The sequence below is a fragment of the Dipodomys ordii genome, unplaced genomic scaffold (assembly GCF_000151885.1).
Source record: "Dipodomys ordii isolate 6190 unplaced genomic scaffold, Dord_2.0 Scaffold67, whole genome shotgun sequence".
In the NCBI taxonomy this organism is placed as follows: domain Eukaryota; kingdom Metazoa; phylum Chordata; class Mammalia; order Rodentia; family Heteromyidae; genus Dipodomys; species Dipodomys ordii.
Window position 1 is genome coordinate 10,086,159 of NW_012267283.1, and position 16,071 is coordinate 10,102,229.

The window sequence follows — 16,071 nt, forward strand, 5'->3', positions numbered from 1 at the left end:
GGTCTGTGAGAGTCTTCCTGCCTGGTTTCTCCATAAACACACAGCTGTTCTGTCATTTGTAGCTCAGACGGAACTAAGGACTCACATTCATTCCAACACCCAGCCCTTTACGCTACAAGCTTCCTTGCTGGGTCATTTCTAAAGCCCGCTGCAAGGGTGTGATACAGGGTGCTCAGTAAATGTTTTCTGAATAAATAAACACTATCCTTCCTCTATAACCATAAGAGCCACAGAAGAACCACAGCACAGAAAGCCGAACACTAAGGCTGAAAGCTACATCCACAGGTCAGTGCCACACATTCTTGAACATTAGAAGTTCTATGTTGTACCTCTACTTTTGTGACACTCGCCTACCCCTCCCCCCCAATCAGTACTTAGGAGTCTCATCTATGTGGCTCTAGTACGTCAGTCAAAGATGTGAAGCTAGAGCTGGCACCAGTGGCCGACACCTGTAATCATAGCTATTCAGGAGGCTGAGATCTGAGGATCACCATTCAAAGACAGCCTGGGTAGAAAAGTCTGTGAAACTCTTACCTCCAATTAACCACCAAAAAGCCAAATGTAGAGCTGTGGCCTTGAGCAAAAAAGCTCAGGGACAATGTCCAGGCCCTGAGTTCAAAACCCAAGACTGGCACCAAAAAAAAAAGTAAAGCTAAATCTCAGTTCTTCCCCTCATTGGCTGAACAACTTAAACTTCAGTTTCCTTCTGCGCAAAATGGGGTATTAAACTGCCAATTAGACAAGAAACCCTAGGGCAAAGTGGCACAGTTACTTGGAGACTATTGTAGAAGGACCATTTGAGCCCGAGTTCAATATCAGCCTAGACAACATAGTAAAAATACATCTCAAAAAACTTAAGCAAACCAGGATCCAGTGGCTCACACTTGTAATCTTACTCAGAAGGCTGAGATCTGAGGATCAAATCTAGCCCAGGCAGGAAAGTCTGTAAAACTCGTATCTCTAACTGCCAGAAACCATAAGTGGACTGTGGCTCAAGTGGTAGAGCACCAGCCTTGAGCAAAAGAACTCAGAGACAGCGATAGGCCCTGAGTTCAATCCCTAGTATGCCACTACTTCCACAAAGTTAAGGTCAAGGAAAGACTGACAGAACAATCTACACACAAGTGGTAACACAGGATGGAGTGGGTAACATACACACAGGAATTTATAGTCTTTTTTTTTTTTTTCCGCTTATGTGGTACTGAGGAATCGAGCCCAGGGCCTCAGGCATGCAAGGCAAGCGCTCTACCACTGAGCCACCTTCCCAGCCCCGAATTTAGTCTTTATCTTGAAGATTTATTCTTTTTTTAAATTTTTTTTTTTTTTTTTTTTTTTCGGCCATGCGGCTTGAACTCTGGGCCTGGGCGCTGTCCCTCAGCTCTTCAGCTCAAGGCGAGCGCTCTACCACTTGAGCTACAGCGCCACTTCCGGTTTTCTGGTGGTTTATTGGAGATAGGAGTCTCACGGTCTTTCCTGCCCGGGCTGGCTTTGAACCGCGATTCTCAGATCTCAGCCTCCTGAGTAGCTAGGATTACAGGCGTGAGCCACCAGCGCCCGGCTCTTTTTTTAAATTTTTGACGGCTGTTGGTATAATAAATCTGTGGCTAAGGAAAGACAACGCACCAGGACCAAACCAATTTCTAGAGTTTCCATCCACCACTAGTTTCAGGAACTTTGGCCTTTCCCTAACATGCTTTTCTCCATTGAACTTAAAAACCTCTCCCCAGACTGCAGTCACCATGAAACTCACTTTCCCACGTCACTCCTCAGCTGCTTCTGCTCCCATGGTTAAGATGGCGAGTTTTATGTGTATTTTACCACAATAAAAACTGAACAAGAGAGAAAGGACCAGCTTGAACACTGTGATTCTCAGTGACAGTATTAGCATTATGTCATCAGGCCAAAAGCAGCTAATAGCTGTTGTACATCTTTACACCCAACTCCAACCTTCCTTCCTTCTGTTTAGATGGAAATATCTCATCTACCACTGAAATCTAGCATCTGCTTAGAAATCATTGGCTTAGAAAAACGCCACAGCTCTCAGCTCCCCATCCACTACCCACTACCGTCACAGCTAGGCAGACAGGAACCTGCACCCCAACCCACAAATACCCCTGTGGGGGCCACAGCATCAGTCTAGGAAAAGACAAGACAGACACAGACACACATGCAATCAGATCCTTTTCCAAATTAAAGGTATAACTTGACCATTGTCATTCTACTAATCTGCCCATCAGGAAAAATAAGTCCATCATAGATAAAGTCAGCTTCAATTTCTTCCAAATGAAATTGATTTTCCTGCTCTCCAAAAATAAACACCTGTTTCATGCAATACGCAACCCACAGAATCCAAGAAGCCAGTTTTACATCAATTTCTCCCCCAATAAAATACCATTTAGCCAAGATTTACAAGAGCACACCCCCTCACCCCCACCCCAGTAGATTGCCCTAAGAAATCTTTTGTGAAAATACATACTTTCAACGTGCAGCCAAAAAACTTTACATCTAGGAATTTTAAAGAGCCACTTAGGAAACCATTTCAATGCTCCAAGAATTTGTTTGAAGCAGCCTTACTGTTGGATGAAGATGTGACTTTCAATTACTCATCTTTTTCATTCCCTCACCTCATCATTGTTTTTTCCCCATTGCTGGTTTGTCAGGAGCTCCCCAGGGACAACATCTGCTGCAGGAATTGGATTTGAAATTCTCAGCTGCTCAGATGAGCAAATTCTACCTATGTGCTAAGATCTAACAGTGACAGCATGAGCTTCAAAAACTTCAGAGAAGAAAAAGAAGCAACCCAAAGACAGCGATGGGAAGGGAGGAATGAGAGGGAAAGAGAGAACAGCTTACACTAAGCAAAAGGAAAGAAATGTAAACGTCACCTGATGTGGAAAAAATGATTTGCATTGTCAAAGCCCATAGAATTCAAACTGTATAGACCATGATAATGACAATGTGCCTTGTGAAGGTTAAAATGTGTTTGTGACTTTAAGAATCACTATTCCACAATACTGTGAAATATGTGAAATTAAAAAAAATTTTTAATTTAAAATTTAAAAAAAAGAGAGAGAAGGGATGGGGTAGGAGTGATGGGTGACAATGTTGTCAGACACCTTGTATTCATATACTGTTTTAGAGAATGGGAGCTTCTTTGTACAATTACTTAAATAATTGAAAAAAAAAACTTCCACTGGGATGGAATTAAATAAACTTAGTGTAGAAATGTGTCAACATTACATTCTAATGTTAAAGGTCTTCTAATTTTTAAAACAAAATATTATTGATAAATCCAATTTATCCAAGTAACCCTTTCAAACTAGGTTAAGGAGAAATAAACAGATGGGAAATCTGGTGTACATTTTGAGAATTAAGAATGGGGGGTGGGGGTGGGGAGAAAATCAGCAAGTGTTTTAGAGACAGAGGACAGGAGCCAGGCATGGTAGCACATGCCTGTAAGTCAGCCCAGCACCAGGGAGGTAAGGGCAGGAAGATAGCAAGTTAGAGGCCAGTCTGGGCTACATAGCAGGGCCCTATCTCAGGACCCTATCTGAGAAGAACAGAATGAGCAAACATCCATCCAAGATTTCTGGTTTCCAATTCTTTGACTGTTCTTTGGTATCAAATTGCCTTTGAGCACAGATCTTCTTGGCAGAGTCATCACAGAATACCCCAAATATCAATCCCCAGGACAAAAAATACCCTGGGGGAAAAGAAACACGCTGAGGCTAATTACGGTATCCTGGAGTTTGAATGAGTACATGGTTGTGAGGGACTGTCAATCCAGCCAAGAACACAATCTCCACAAGACAATTTTCCACCTAATCAATGGCAACCCTACAGGCAGACAAAGGCCTTAGCACAGAGACAGGAGCAACCAGACTGGGATAGATCAATTAAAAAGTTTATTCGACATAGAAAAAAAATCTGATTCCTCCATCAATTCGTGTTATGTTCCCTGTAAAACAATATGCTTCCAGAAAATTTCTTTCTTGTGAACAGAAAAACCACTTCACTTTTGGTCCAAGATATGCTGGGTATTTTTTTTTCCTTCTTCTTCAGATGACAGATGGATGCAGCCGAATCTACGAACGCGTGTACTTGCCCCAAATGTGCAACATAAATACAGAAGCGATGAACAGGAGACTCATAACCAAAACTGGAACGGGGCCACTAGAAATAAGAAGACAAGGCATGCGTGCTTTAGTAATAAGGTATTATTAGAGCTTACACTCAAGCTCGCCCAGGGGCAAAGTGAGGACAGTGTGGGGGCTTCCGTAGTATCCAGGGGCATTATTTACGTCATCTAAAAACATTCTCAAAGCTATCGTGATGGCATGATGATGGCACTGCAGCTGGACTCACTCTCCGTGAAACACACAACCAATATACAATGAAATACTCAGATATCCTGGGAAAAAAAAATCACCTCTCACAAAGACAGACTTTCCCATCGAATTACAATGTGTTAGAGATACAATGAGCATCACATTATATAATTGATGAGATGGCTTTAAACACATGACCCCATATGACCTGCACAACAAACTCATGAGACAAGTATTAATTTCATCTGATACACAAAGAAAACTGAGGAATACAGGAACTATTATTACTTGCTTAGAACATACAAGAGGGACAGGAAGAGACTTGAACTCAGTTTTTCTGATTCCATTTTGACTGCCTCAAGGTCCTGTCAAGGAACAAACATTCTAGGCACCAGGCATTAAGACCCAGTTACATTTATGTATCCAATGTAGGAAATAAACAGATTTTTACTCATCTGCCCTTCCCTACATCAAATGTTTTTCCAATTATAAATTAATAGATGGGTTTCTTAAACAGAAAACTGAACTCCCTGAATTTACACAAGCTGTAAAGTTTACTTCAGGCGCTGCCCCTTTAACTCTTCCTGCCCACACCCCCCAGATACAACTGAGGAGCAGAGAGACTGAAAGGCCACGGAAGAGGAATCATCATAATCACCACAGCAGAGTGACAGTGACCATGACTGGACAAAAGCAGTGCAGAGATTACGGTCTCCGCTACCATACTCCATGCTTCCTAAACCCAGACAGCGGAGGGAGCACACAAAGGTAAAAGATCCAGGAAGAGATGACATCACGTTGTACTCCATCTTACTCCCTTACTATAAGATGTTATTAAAACCTCAACCAGAACACAAAACTGAGGGTAGTCCCAGAGCCTAAGACTCAGTAGTTCTCAATCCTGTCACTGAAGCCCCATCCCTTACCTTTCTCAAGCCTCAGCCTCCCGCTTGTAAAGTGTCATTCATCATAATACCTATCTTATAGCACCGCTGGGCTATTCATACATAAATGAATACTCACAAAGTAGGCTTACAATACCTCCCAAGAAGTTCTAGTTATCAACCTGATGGAGAAAAATGAAGCACCAAGATGTTGCTTGACTTCTCCCAGACATGGATTTATAGGCAGAAATTTCCAACTGTGTCCTCTCACCAAAAACCCCTATCTTGGGCTGGGAAGGTGGCTCAGTGGTAGAGCGCTTGCCTTGCATGCTCGAGGCCCTGGGTTCGATTCCTCAGCACCACATAAGCAAAAAGAAAAAAGCCGGAAGTGGCGCTGTGGCTCAAGTGGTAGAGTGCTAACCTTGAGCTGAAGAGCTGAGGGACAGCGCCCAGGCCCAGAGTTCAGGCCTCATGACCGGACACAAAAAAAAACAAAAAAAAAAACAAAACCCTATCTCTGCTGTGGTGAGAATGTGGTTTATGGGGCTTTAGCCACTTCCTGGGAGGCCTAGACACAAATGGCGAGTCTGGCTGTTCAGAAGCAGGAAGCCCAGGGCAGGCATGAGCCAGACTAGGCTACAGAAGAATGAACACCTTTGCCCAACTTCTGGAGAGGGTTTAAAACAAGTCCACTAGATCCCCATAGAACAAAGGAATTCACACTGCCTCTGAAATTCTCAGGAAAATTACCTCTAACTGAGACAGGAAGGAAGACTACCAACTCACACCCCCACACCCAAGGAGTACCTCGCAAATACATTCTTCCAAGTCTCCTGGATCACAGTAATGGAGCCAACCAAATCTCCAGGACTCCAAGGAAGCCTTCATAAACTACACCTGCAATGCAGGTCAAGGTGCTGTGAGATGCGCCAAGCGCTCCTCGTGACCGCTGCCACTAGGAAGCCCATCCTAGCACGGGGTTTAGTCAGAACGGTGTTCTGGAGCCTCTGGGCCTGGCAGAGGCCTGCAGGGCTGGACTGGCCACAGCACCAGGCACCATGACAAGTGAGGCAGGCAAGCATGGGACGGGGGCTCCTGGATACCCGCCTCCCTCACACACTGATCCGGACCCACAAACACCACCACACACAAGGAGGCTGGGGAACTTTTGGTGACATAGCCTAATGGGAAAACTTGCATTAGACTGTAATAACATCAGCCTGTGCCTCCAGGAGGACTGTGAAAAATCACCCAATTCCTATTCAAATGGTTCCTTCTCTTTCCCAGCGTGAGGCAGGATCACCAAATGAAGAGCAATCTTATCTCATTACGTGGTTTTCCCTCTAGTTCTCCCTGCTGCCATCACTTACTGTGACAGGGCGACAGGCGGAGCCTCCCTGCCTTTCACTCACGCCACACACCGACGTCATTTCAGGGCCTAACCTGTCTAAAGTGACAAATGGGCAGGTGACACCCGGCCTGCCTGGTGCAAATGAAGCCCTTATGGATCACAAGCAAGGTAGGCAGCACGCCACACTCTGAAACCCTGGATGCGCACATGGGTTCTGACCCCGAGACTTACACTTTGAGTCCCGGGGAATCCTCTGTGTAGAACCGCCACATCCCTCCGGTCCCTGCCGAGGTCGTGCGGCCTGCGCTCCTTGTCCCACAGCTGGCATTCTTCCTGAAATAAAGAAAAACATTACCAAGGGCCTTTCCTTGGAACTCCTTTGAACCACATTATAACATAGGCTAGCACTGTGCCTTTAAAGAATCAATAAGGTGGAGCTGGGAAGGTGGCTCAGTGGTAGAGCGCTTGCCTTGCATGCATGAGGCCCTGGGTTCAATTCCTCAGCACTACATAAGCAAAAAGAAAAAACCCGGAAGTGGCGCTGTGGCTCAAATGGTAGAGCGCTAGCCTTGAGCTGAAGAGCTGAGGGACAGCGCCCAGGCCCAGAGTTCAGGCCCCACAACTGGATCCCCCCAAAAAAAGAATCAATAAGGTGCTAGGCCCTAGTGGCTCATGCCTGTAATTCTATCTGCCCAGGAGGCTAAGGTCTTAGGACTGTGGTTTAAAGCCAGCATGGGCTGGAAACTGCCTGAGATTCTTATTTCTAATTTAACCACTAAAAAGCTGGAAGTGAAGCTGTGGTTCAAGTACCAGAGCAACAGCCTTAAGCAAAAAAGCTAAGGGACTTAAGTGACCAGGGCTTGAGCCCAGGTTCGAACCCCAGTACTGGCACCAAGTTAAAAAAAGAATAAATAAGGAAAAAAATGTCTTTGCCAGTACTCAAATTTTAGAGTTACTTGCTATAATGCCAACAATTATGAACTTCGTACTTACTGTCATGTGACAGTAAGTTACCCTGAGAAAGTTACTATTTCCTACTTCATACATGAGGATAATTTAGAAAGGTCAAGACAACTGTTCAAACCCCAGTACTGGGGTTTGAAGTCAGGGCTTCATGCTTGCCTAGCAGAAGCTCTACCATTTGAGCTCCACCCCCTAAGCCTTTTTGCTTTATTCTTCAGATAGTCTTACTTCTGCCCAGAACCAGCCCTGGACCCGTGATCTTCCTACCTATACCTCCCACATAGCTGACATTTTAGCTAATACTCTCAGCTTATTTGTTAAGATGGGGTCTCACTAACTTTTTGCCAGGGTACCTCAACCATGATCCTTCTACTTATATCCCCAGGTAGCCGGAATTACAGGCATGAGCCACCTCACCTGGCTGAGCAAAGTCAGTTTCTCTTCACACGTATTTCTGTGAATCCAAGTAAGAAATCCTCATACTAAAAGAGTCCTGAATCTATATAATTTGATCTTAAAATTATACTAAAGTGTTAAATTACTATATTTATTGCAGAAGAGACAAAAAGCATTAAGTTTTAATTATATCACAGTCCCAGAAATGGGACTGTATTTTAAAAAGTACTTGTGCCAGGCGCTGGTGGCTCACGCCTATAATCCTAGCTACTCAGGAGGCTGAAATGTGAGGATCATGGTTCAAAGCCAGCCCGGGCAGGACAGGCCATGAGACTCTTGTTTCCAATACACCTCCAGAAAACCAGAAGTGGCACTGTAGCTCAAGTGGTAGAGTGCTCTCCTTTAGCTGAAGAGCTCAGGGACAGCTCCCAGGCCCAGAGTTCAAGGCCCACAACCAACCAAAAAAAAAAAAAAGTACTTTGTGAAGCTTTGCTATTTTGATGAACTGACTATATAATATACATCTTGGACAGAGTGGCAGGAAGTAAAAAGTGGTGGGAAACACCCAAACAGAACCTGTCCACAGCACAGGGTTGGAGACTCAGCACACATGAGGTCTGTGGTGCAGGCAGCCTGGGCCAAGAAGCACCCTGACAGAAATACTGCTAACCAGGCCTATTTGCCCCTATGCTAGCTATTCCAACAGGGCCGAAGTGGTAAGTGGTGAGTTGAAAGGCATCTTCTTTGGCCCATTCATCTCCCTAGGTGAGGAGAAAGAAAGAGGAGAGGAAAAGGCCCCTCCCTTAAAATCCCACTTTATGGTGTGGGTTGCTAATTCTGGATTGTTTGCAAAAGGAAGAATGAATAGGACAGACATGCAAGTGAAAACCCAATCCCTACCACCACTTGCCTCCCAATTCTGGTCCTAATGCCCTTCTCAGCCCCCCATGGCCTTTATGCCACACTCTATATGCAAAAAGGCTGTCTACAGCCCAAGGACCTTGCCCTGCCCTGCTGCATGAGTGGAAGAGTGGAGTCCTGGGTCCAGCAGGAGGAGCTATTCATTCAGCATAGAACTCTGAAAGCAATCAGGGTCAATAACTTGGGCCTACTGCACTGTAGCATTGTTTCAGACATTATAGACTACATGGTAGGCTGGGAACTTGGAACACTATTGTATGGCTGTTGTCTGGGGGCACACATTGTAAACAGTAGAGGAATTTACAGATGAAGGCATGCACTTAGAAAAAAGTATTCACATGCAAAGATGCACACCATTTAAATCTACAGGGCAGGCTCCTGAATGTCCCTCCTCTTCCCAACTGGAAGAAAAACCCAGTGTGGGCCATGGCTCCTGCATCTTGCCAATCCAATTCCTGTGTTCAAAGCTAGGATGTCAGAAGCCCCAGAGGAATGAGTATGGAAAATTCCATATTTCTGCTAGCACTTGGTGTGCAGGAGATCCCTGAACACCACTAGAAATACAAAATGTACTCAAAACATTGTCCATTCCCTCATTGGGAAGCTAAGTAAAGCCAATAACAGAGCCCACTTTACTCTCTTCAATTTCTACTTGGGTCTATTTGGCTCTCTCTTTCTAACCAGTGTGTGACTGCCCTCCTCTTCTCATACCTTAACGAACTGGTTTTTTTGTTGTTGTTTGCTTGTTTTTTGGTCAGTTGTGGGGCCTGAACTGTGGGCCTGGGTGCTGTCCCTCAGCTCTTCAGCTCAAGGCTAGCGCTCTACCACTTGAAATACAGCACCACTTCCAGCTTTTTCTGCTTATGTGGTGCTGAGAACTCGAACCCAGGACCTTATGCATGCAAAGCAAGCACTCTACCACTGAGCCACCTTCCAGCCCCACGAACTGGTTTTTTCACCTGTTTACATCCTTTGTTGAACATTATAGCCTGCTTTCAGTTCCTGGAACACACAAAGCTCAAGGACTTCAGTTAACCATTCCTTCTGCTTCTCTTGCTTTTTTCAGCTCTCTGCCCAGACACAGCCCACCCGGGATACCTTAAACAGTAACAGCCATCTTCACTACTCTCTAATCCCTTACCCTGCTTTACTTCTTTTCATGGCCCTTATTGCCATGGTGTATTTGTTTTATTCATGAACTCCTACACTGCAATAAGGTTCATAAAGACAAACTCTGCCTATCTTGTTCATTCATACATTTTCCAAGCTAAAACAGAGTTTGCCAAGCAGCAGAGTTTTTAATAATTATTCAATGACTATCTTAATGTCCCTGATTCCCACTAATTCTGCTTGAACACTGTGTAGCACTTCATGGTTTTATTGTTTCTGATGCATTATTGCTCCTTTTCATTTCCACAGCAACACTATACTTAGCTTTGTGAGTATTCCAACCCTAGTTCTGACCTTAAATCCTGTACTGCTTCTTTCCCTAGATATGATTAACCCTATGATTTTATTCACAAAGAATGAAACTCTACAGGCTATATAACCTAAAGCATTATTACCCATGAACCTCAAACTTTCTTCTAAAAAGTTACAAAGAGTCAATACACTCACAAAATAAACCATTACACTCACAAAATACTTAGCCCACAGCAAACTTCCAAAAGAGAATATCGTAGGGTCCCTCTATAGACAGCCATTTATACTCTGTCTGGTCACATTGGCCCTGCCACACTGAACCCTGTAAGATGCCATCCAACTCTGAAATTTAAAATCTCCACATCACATATCCATCTGTTACAAAGATCTCTGAAATCCAAGGGAGCAACACAACACTCTAAGCCCTCGGTTTCTAAACTACTTCCCTCGAATATCTAAAGGACAGGACACTATCAGTCAGAATGAACTTGCCATTTCTGACTATTCTACTACAATTTCCTTCTCTGAGCTGCAATCTGTTTCACCTATCTTCAAGCCATCAGTTTTAGAAAGCGGCCATTTTCACAGTCTGTGGTCAGTACTGGGTTTGGAAGTCAAGGCTTGTTTGCCTGGTGCTTTTCCACCTGAGTCAATGCTTCCTGCCCAGCTTTTGGCTGGTTAACTGGAAATGGAGTTTCTGCTCAGGCTGGCCTCAAAATCGCTATCTTCTGGATCTCAGGCTCCTGAGTACCTAGGCATTTTAGGATTGTGACCCCAACTGGCCAAGCCCTCTTCATGGTCAGCTTGTCCCATCTACAGGAAATGGTGTGAAAGAAGACTGAAGCCAGACACGCCATGTTAAATGTGGGGTGCACAGGACCTCTGGGCAGGAATGTAAAGGCAAAGCTCAGCTCCTGGGTCACCAACCTACCTACATCAGTATGAACGGTTCAGCTTCGACTGTCCCTGATCCTTACCTACTTTAACTTTCCTTTTTAAAGAAAGGGCAGGAAAACGAGCAACAGAGATGGAAATGATGCCTCCCCTCCCAGAAGGCCTTCAGCTTCTCCCCTGGCCCACGTAGTTCAGACTCCTTGCGGCCTGGAGAGCCTGAAAGTTCCAGGAGTGTTTTCAAGCCCTGGGATTTCCTTCCCAGGCCCAGCGACCTCTCGGATCCCATCTCTGCGTCCAATGGGCCGCCCGGCTCCTTACCTCTGCCGGACAGTCGATCCCGCGGCCCGGGCGGCCACCGCTTTGCTGGGCGATCGCCCTGAGGAGCCCACGTTAGTGCCGCTGGGGGTCGGGCCCGGCTGTGGAGGAAGACAAGCAGACAGATCGTGAGACCCCGAGGGCGGCTAGGGAGACAGGGAAGGAGCTGCAGGGAGGAGGGGACGCCGGGCAGGAGTGGGCGCGCCTGGGGAGAGCAGGGAACCAGGGGCGGAGGCTGGGGCCGCGTACCATGCTGGAAGCTGGAGGGCTGCGGAGGGTAAAAAGCGGACCGCAGCTAAACAGCAGAGGATACTGAGGACCGCAAGGAAGACTGCTGAGCACCCAGAGGACCCGCAACAGGAAAGATGAACTCAGGCCCCGCCCCCAGGCCTGCTGGCAGGGTCCTCGCTGGCTCCAAGGACGCCTTGGCTGCCCTAGGATATGCCTGCAGAAATTCTGCAGAACGCAGTTTACCTAGAGGCTAAATATGAAGTATATCCCTTGCAAATGATCTGATTGTACTAGATTCTGCTTCAAACGACCCATTCCCTCTGAGAGAGAGGCTATAAACAAAGTCTGCTGTGAAACTTTCTCCGGCACTTGCCAGGTGCCCACAGGTTTGCGCTGATGTGGCCTTAAGGAGTTACGCGAGGGGAGGCGGGGTCGTCCCTCAATGGCCAGCTAAGGCAGAGGGCGGGGCTTAAAGCCCCCTCGGGACGCGGGGCTCTGTGCGCAGGCGCGGCTGTCCAGCCATGGCGGAGAAGCAGGACCCGAACCCGGACTCGGGTGCTGGTCCTTCGGTGCTGTTCCTGCACCCGGATCTGGGTGTGGGTGGTGCCGAGCGGCTGGTGCTGGACGCGGCGCTGGCGCTGCAGTCGCGCGGGTGTAGCGTGAAGATCTGGACGGCGCACTACGACCCGGGCCACTGCTTCGCCGAGAGCCGGGGGCTGGCGGTGCGCTGCGCCGGGGACTGGCTGCCCCGCGGGCTGGGCCCCGGCGGCCGGGGCGCCGCGGTCTGCGCCTACGTGCGCATGGTCTTCCTGGCCCTCTACGTGCTGTTCCTCGCCGACGAGGAGTTCGACGTGGTTGTGTGCGACCAGGTGAGACGGCGGCGGGGGCCTCGGTGGGCTGCGGCCCGGCGATCGGAGCGGACCTGCGAGCGCGCCGGGAGGGAGACGCCTGCCGTCTGCACCGGGCGACAGATCGCCGCCGCGCGCCGGTGGTAAACATCGCGAATCCCCACTACTCCGGAGGCCGAGAATTGAGGATCGCAGTTCGAAGCCATCCCGGGCAGGGAAAGTACCGGATATCCACTATTACTAGAGAGTTGGAAGTGGAGCTGTGGCTCAAGTGGTAGAGTGCCATCCTTGATAGTGCCCAGGCCTAGTTCAAGCCCCAAGACACACCCCCACCCCCGCGCGCGCGCACACAATTTTTTTAAAGGGTAGCATGTAAAATAAATTATAAAAATGCAAGAACATAAGTTTGTGAAATGACTTAATGCTCAAAAAAAAGAAAGAAATTAAGGCAGCCTTTCTGCCCTGTAAATTCCAGCCTTGGCAGTCTTGTTACTGGAATCTGCTCTAAGCTGCAGCCCACTTAGTTTTTTAGAAGGAGAAAGCTCCTACAGCTGCACTGTCCACTGTGGGAATCCATGTGCCGAACTGAGATACTTAGGCCCGAAAATATCGAATATAAACTAGAATTGGGAAACTGGATGTGAAAAAAAGCATCTCAATGTTGTTAGTATTACCTTTTGAAATGATAGTGTGTTCCTTTCACCTCACATTCAATGTTATCGGGTATTATTAATTTTAAACACTTTCTTTGAACTTTAAATGTTTAGCATTCATCCTGCAAATGTCTACCAGCTTTCTATGCACCAGTCATTAGACTGGGCACGGATGAGTGCTCACAGTGCTCAATCAGGCAGTGCCCAGAAGGAGCCCAGAGACCCGGTGGGTTTCCTGGTAGGTGTCTGTGCCTTTGGTTTGGTTATGGTTAAGTTGTCCAAGTTATTTACCTGCCATTGGCTTTGCTTTGGCTAGGTGTCTGCCTGTATCCCAGTGTTCAAGCTGGCCAGACGGCGGAAGAAGATCCTGTTCTACTGTCACTTCCCAGATCTGCTTCTCACCAGGAGAGATTCCTTTCTGAAACGGCTGTACAGAGCCCCAATTGACTGGCTAGAGGAGTACACCACAGGCATGGCAGACTGTATCTTGGTCAACAGCAATTTCACAGCTGCTATTTTTAAGGAAACCTTCAAGTCCCTGTCTCACATTGACCCTCATGTGCTCTACCCATCTCTGAATGTCACCAGCTTTGACTCTGCTGTTCCTGAAAAACTTGATGACCTAGTCCCTGAGGGGAAAAAATTCCTCTTCCTTTCTATCAACAGATATGAGAGGAAGAAAAATCTGACCTTGGCACTGGAGACTCTAGTCCAGCTGCGAAGACGGTTGGCCTCACAGGATTGGGAGAGGGTTCATCTGATAGTGGCAGGTGGTTATGATGAGAGAGTGCTAGAGAATGTGGAACACTATCAGGAATTAAAGAAAAAAGTCCAGCAGTCCGACCTTGACCAGCATGTGACCTTCCTGCGCTCTTTCTCAGACAAGCAGAAAATCTCACTCCTCCATGGCTGCACGTGTGTGCTTTACACACCCAGCAATGAGCACTTTGGTATCGTCCCTCTGGAGGCCATGTACATGCAGTGCCCAGTCATTGCTGTCAACTCGGGTGGACCCTTGGAATCCATCGTCCACAACGTTACAGGGTTTTTGTGTGAGCCTGACCCGGTACACTTCTCAGAAGCAATAGAAAAGTTTATCCACCAACCATCCTTAAAAGTCACTATGGGCCTGGCTGGAAGGGCCAGGGTAAAGGAGAAGTTTTCCTCTGAGGCATTTACAGAACAGCTCTACCAGTATGTGACCAAACTGCTAGTATAATCACATTCTCTTAAAGTCTTTATGCTGCATTTATTACCATCATTTTTATGGATTGTAAAACCACTTTTGAGACCAAAAACAGGAACCTAGAATCTAGTATAGAGGGATTTTTTTTTTTTATTTAATACCTCCACCTACGTTTTCAGAAAAACATTCCAAGTCCTACTACTGTTTAAAAAATTGTAGATTCCACCTTTGGCAGAATATTTGAATTATATCTTTTGGATTATTGTTGCTCTGCATATAAGTAGTTAATTATATTGTGCCTTAATCGGTTTTCTTGCTTTAAGTATATGGTTATCAAAATTGGTTAATATGACATCAGAGCATGAAGACAGACTGCTGTGGTTCCCAGACTCCATTCACTGAAGTATTTACTGTCAGCTGCTAAGAAATCCTTGCTTAGACCCCTGCCTGGGCGATAGCAAGAATGCAGTGTTTTTTATAGAGATGATGTGTTGTATTTTTTACATTCTGAGACGTGATAAAACATGTTCTGCATAGTAAAAAGACAATAAAGCACTAGATTTTAGCCTCCTTTATTTCTTTTGGTGCTGCTAAATAAGATAACCAAACCTGGTTATTAGAACTGGTAAACTATCCACACATGATGAGCGTATTGTGACGTGACGTGCATTGTGTTAATCACTTCGCCAGGCAGTACTGTGACAAAGCATGATATAATTGGCTTGAAAAGAAGAAAGGTTCATTTTGGCTCACAGTTTAAGAGGCCGGTCTATGGTTGTGTAGCTGTGCTGTTTGGGTCTGTGGAAGCTCAGTACATCATGACAGTAGCATGTGATGTGTGGAGGAGACCTCACCTCAATGCTTCCAGGAAGCAAAGACAGGAAAGAGCCAGGATTCCAACATCAAGGGCATGCACCAGTCATCTGACTTTCTTCCACTAGGCTCCACCTATAGGTTCTGCCACCTCTGAATAGCACCATTAGCTGGAGACTCGGTTTTGGAAATATTTGGGGACATTTAAAATGGAAGCTGTAAGACTGGACCTGATGGTATATGCCTGGACTTCCAGCTACTTGGGATGGGCATAGGGGAATCATGGTTTGAGACCAACACAGGCAAAAAGACCCTATCTCAACAAATAAGCCAAATGTCCTGGCACAACTTTGTTCTCAGCTTCTCAGGAAAGCATAAATAGAATTATCGTGAACTAAGTACAGCCCAAGGCAAAAATGTTTAAACCCTATGCAAAAAGTAGCAAGCAAAAGGCTGAGGACATGGCTCAAGTGGTAGAGCACCTGCCTAGCAAGTGAGATACTTAGTTCAAGGACCTAAACTGAGCTGGGCGCTGGTGGCTCATGCCTGTAATCCTGGCTACTCAGGAAGCTGAGATCTGAGGATCATGGTTCAAAGCCAGCCCGGGCAGGAAAGACCATGAGACTCCTATCTCCAATAAAGCACTAGAAAACCAGAAGTGGCGCTGTAGCTCAAGTGGTAGAATGCTTGCCTTGAGCTGAAGAGCTGAGGGACAGTGCCCAGGCCCAGAGTTCAAGCCCCAGGACCAACAACAACAACAAAAGACCTAAACTATAGTGTACATCTTATTTAGGACCTAGTTTTTAATGTCATCTAAGCTCTTATGTCACCAGCTCTGTTAATATTAGTGTTGCACTGACTGAACA

At 46.3% G+C, this 16,071-nt stretch overlaps 2 protein-coding genes across 2 annotated transcripts; one reads left to right on the plus strand and one right to left on the minus strand.

Annotated features, from left to right (window-relative positions):
- Nucleotides 1-3,888: 3,888 nt before the first annotated feature.
- Nucleotides 3,889-11,858, minus strand: Sec61b (Sec61 beta subunit). The gene is made up of 4 exons (XM_013023358.1): nt 11,724-11,858; nt 11,478-11,575; nt 6,795-6,896; nt 3,889-4,173 (listed from the first exon to the last, which is right to left on the minus strand). Exons 1-4 carry the CDS (start codon nt 11,724-11,726, stop codon nt 4,086-4,088), a joined length of 291 nt encoding a protein of 96 aa, XP_012878812.1. The 5' UTR covers nt 11,727-11,858; the 3' UTR covers nt 3,889-4,085.
- A 295-nt stretch (nt 11,859-12,153) lies between these two features.
- Alg2 (ALG2, alpha-1,3/1,6-mannosyltransferase) lies at nt 12,154-14,965 on the plus strand. Its single transcript, XM_013023350.1, has 2 exons — nt 12,154-12,574; nt 13,523-14,965. Exons 1-2 carry the CDS (start codon nt 12,227-12,229, stop codon nt 14,423-14,425), a joined length of 1,251 nt encoding a protein of 416 aa, XP_012878804.1. The 5' UTR covers nt 12,154-12,226; the 3' UTR covers nt 14,426-14,965.
- The last annotated feature ends 1,106 nt before the right edge of the window (nt 14,966-16,071 follow it).

What these genes read in the sequence shown, in the direction of transcription:
- Sec61b (XM_013023358.1), bottom strand. An exon ending in GGATCGACTGTCCGGCAGAG is followed by an intron (nt 6,897 to 11,477) that starts GTAAGGAGCCGG and finishes TCTTTATTTCAG; the next exon opens with GAAGAATGCCAGCTGTGGGA. An exon ending in GATTCCCCGGGACTCAAAGT is followed by an intron (nt 4,174 to 6,794) that starts GTAAGTCTCGGG and finishes TCTTATTTCTAG; the next exon opens with TGGCCCCGTTCCAGTTTTGG.
- Alg2 (XM_013023350.1), top strand. Translation starts at nt 12,227, where the DNA reads ATGGCGGAGAAGCAGGACCCGAACCCGGACTCGGGTGCTGGTCCTTCG. An exon ending in ACGTGGTTGTGTGCGACCAG is followed by an intron (nt 12,575 to 13,522) that starts GTGAGACGGCGG and finishes TGCTTTGGCTAG; the next exon opens with GTGTCTGCCTGTATCCCAGT.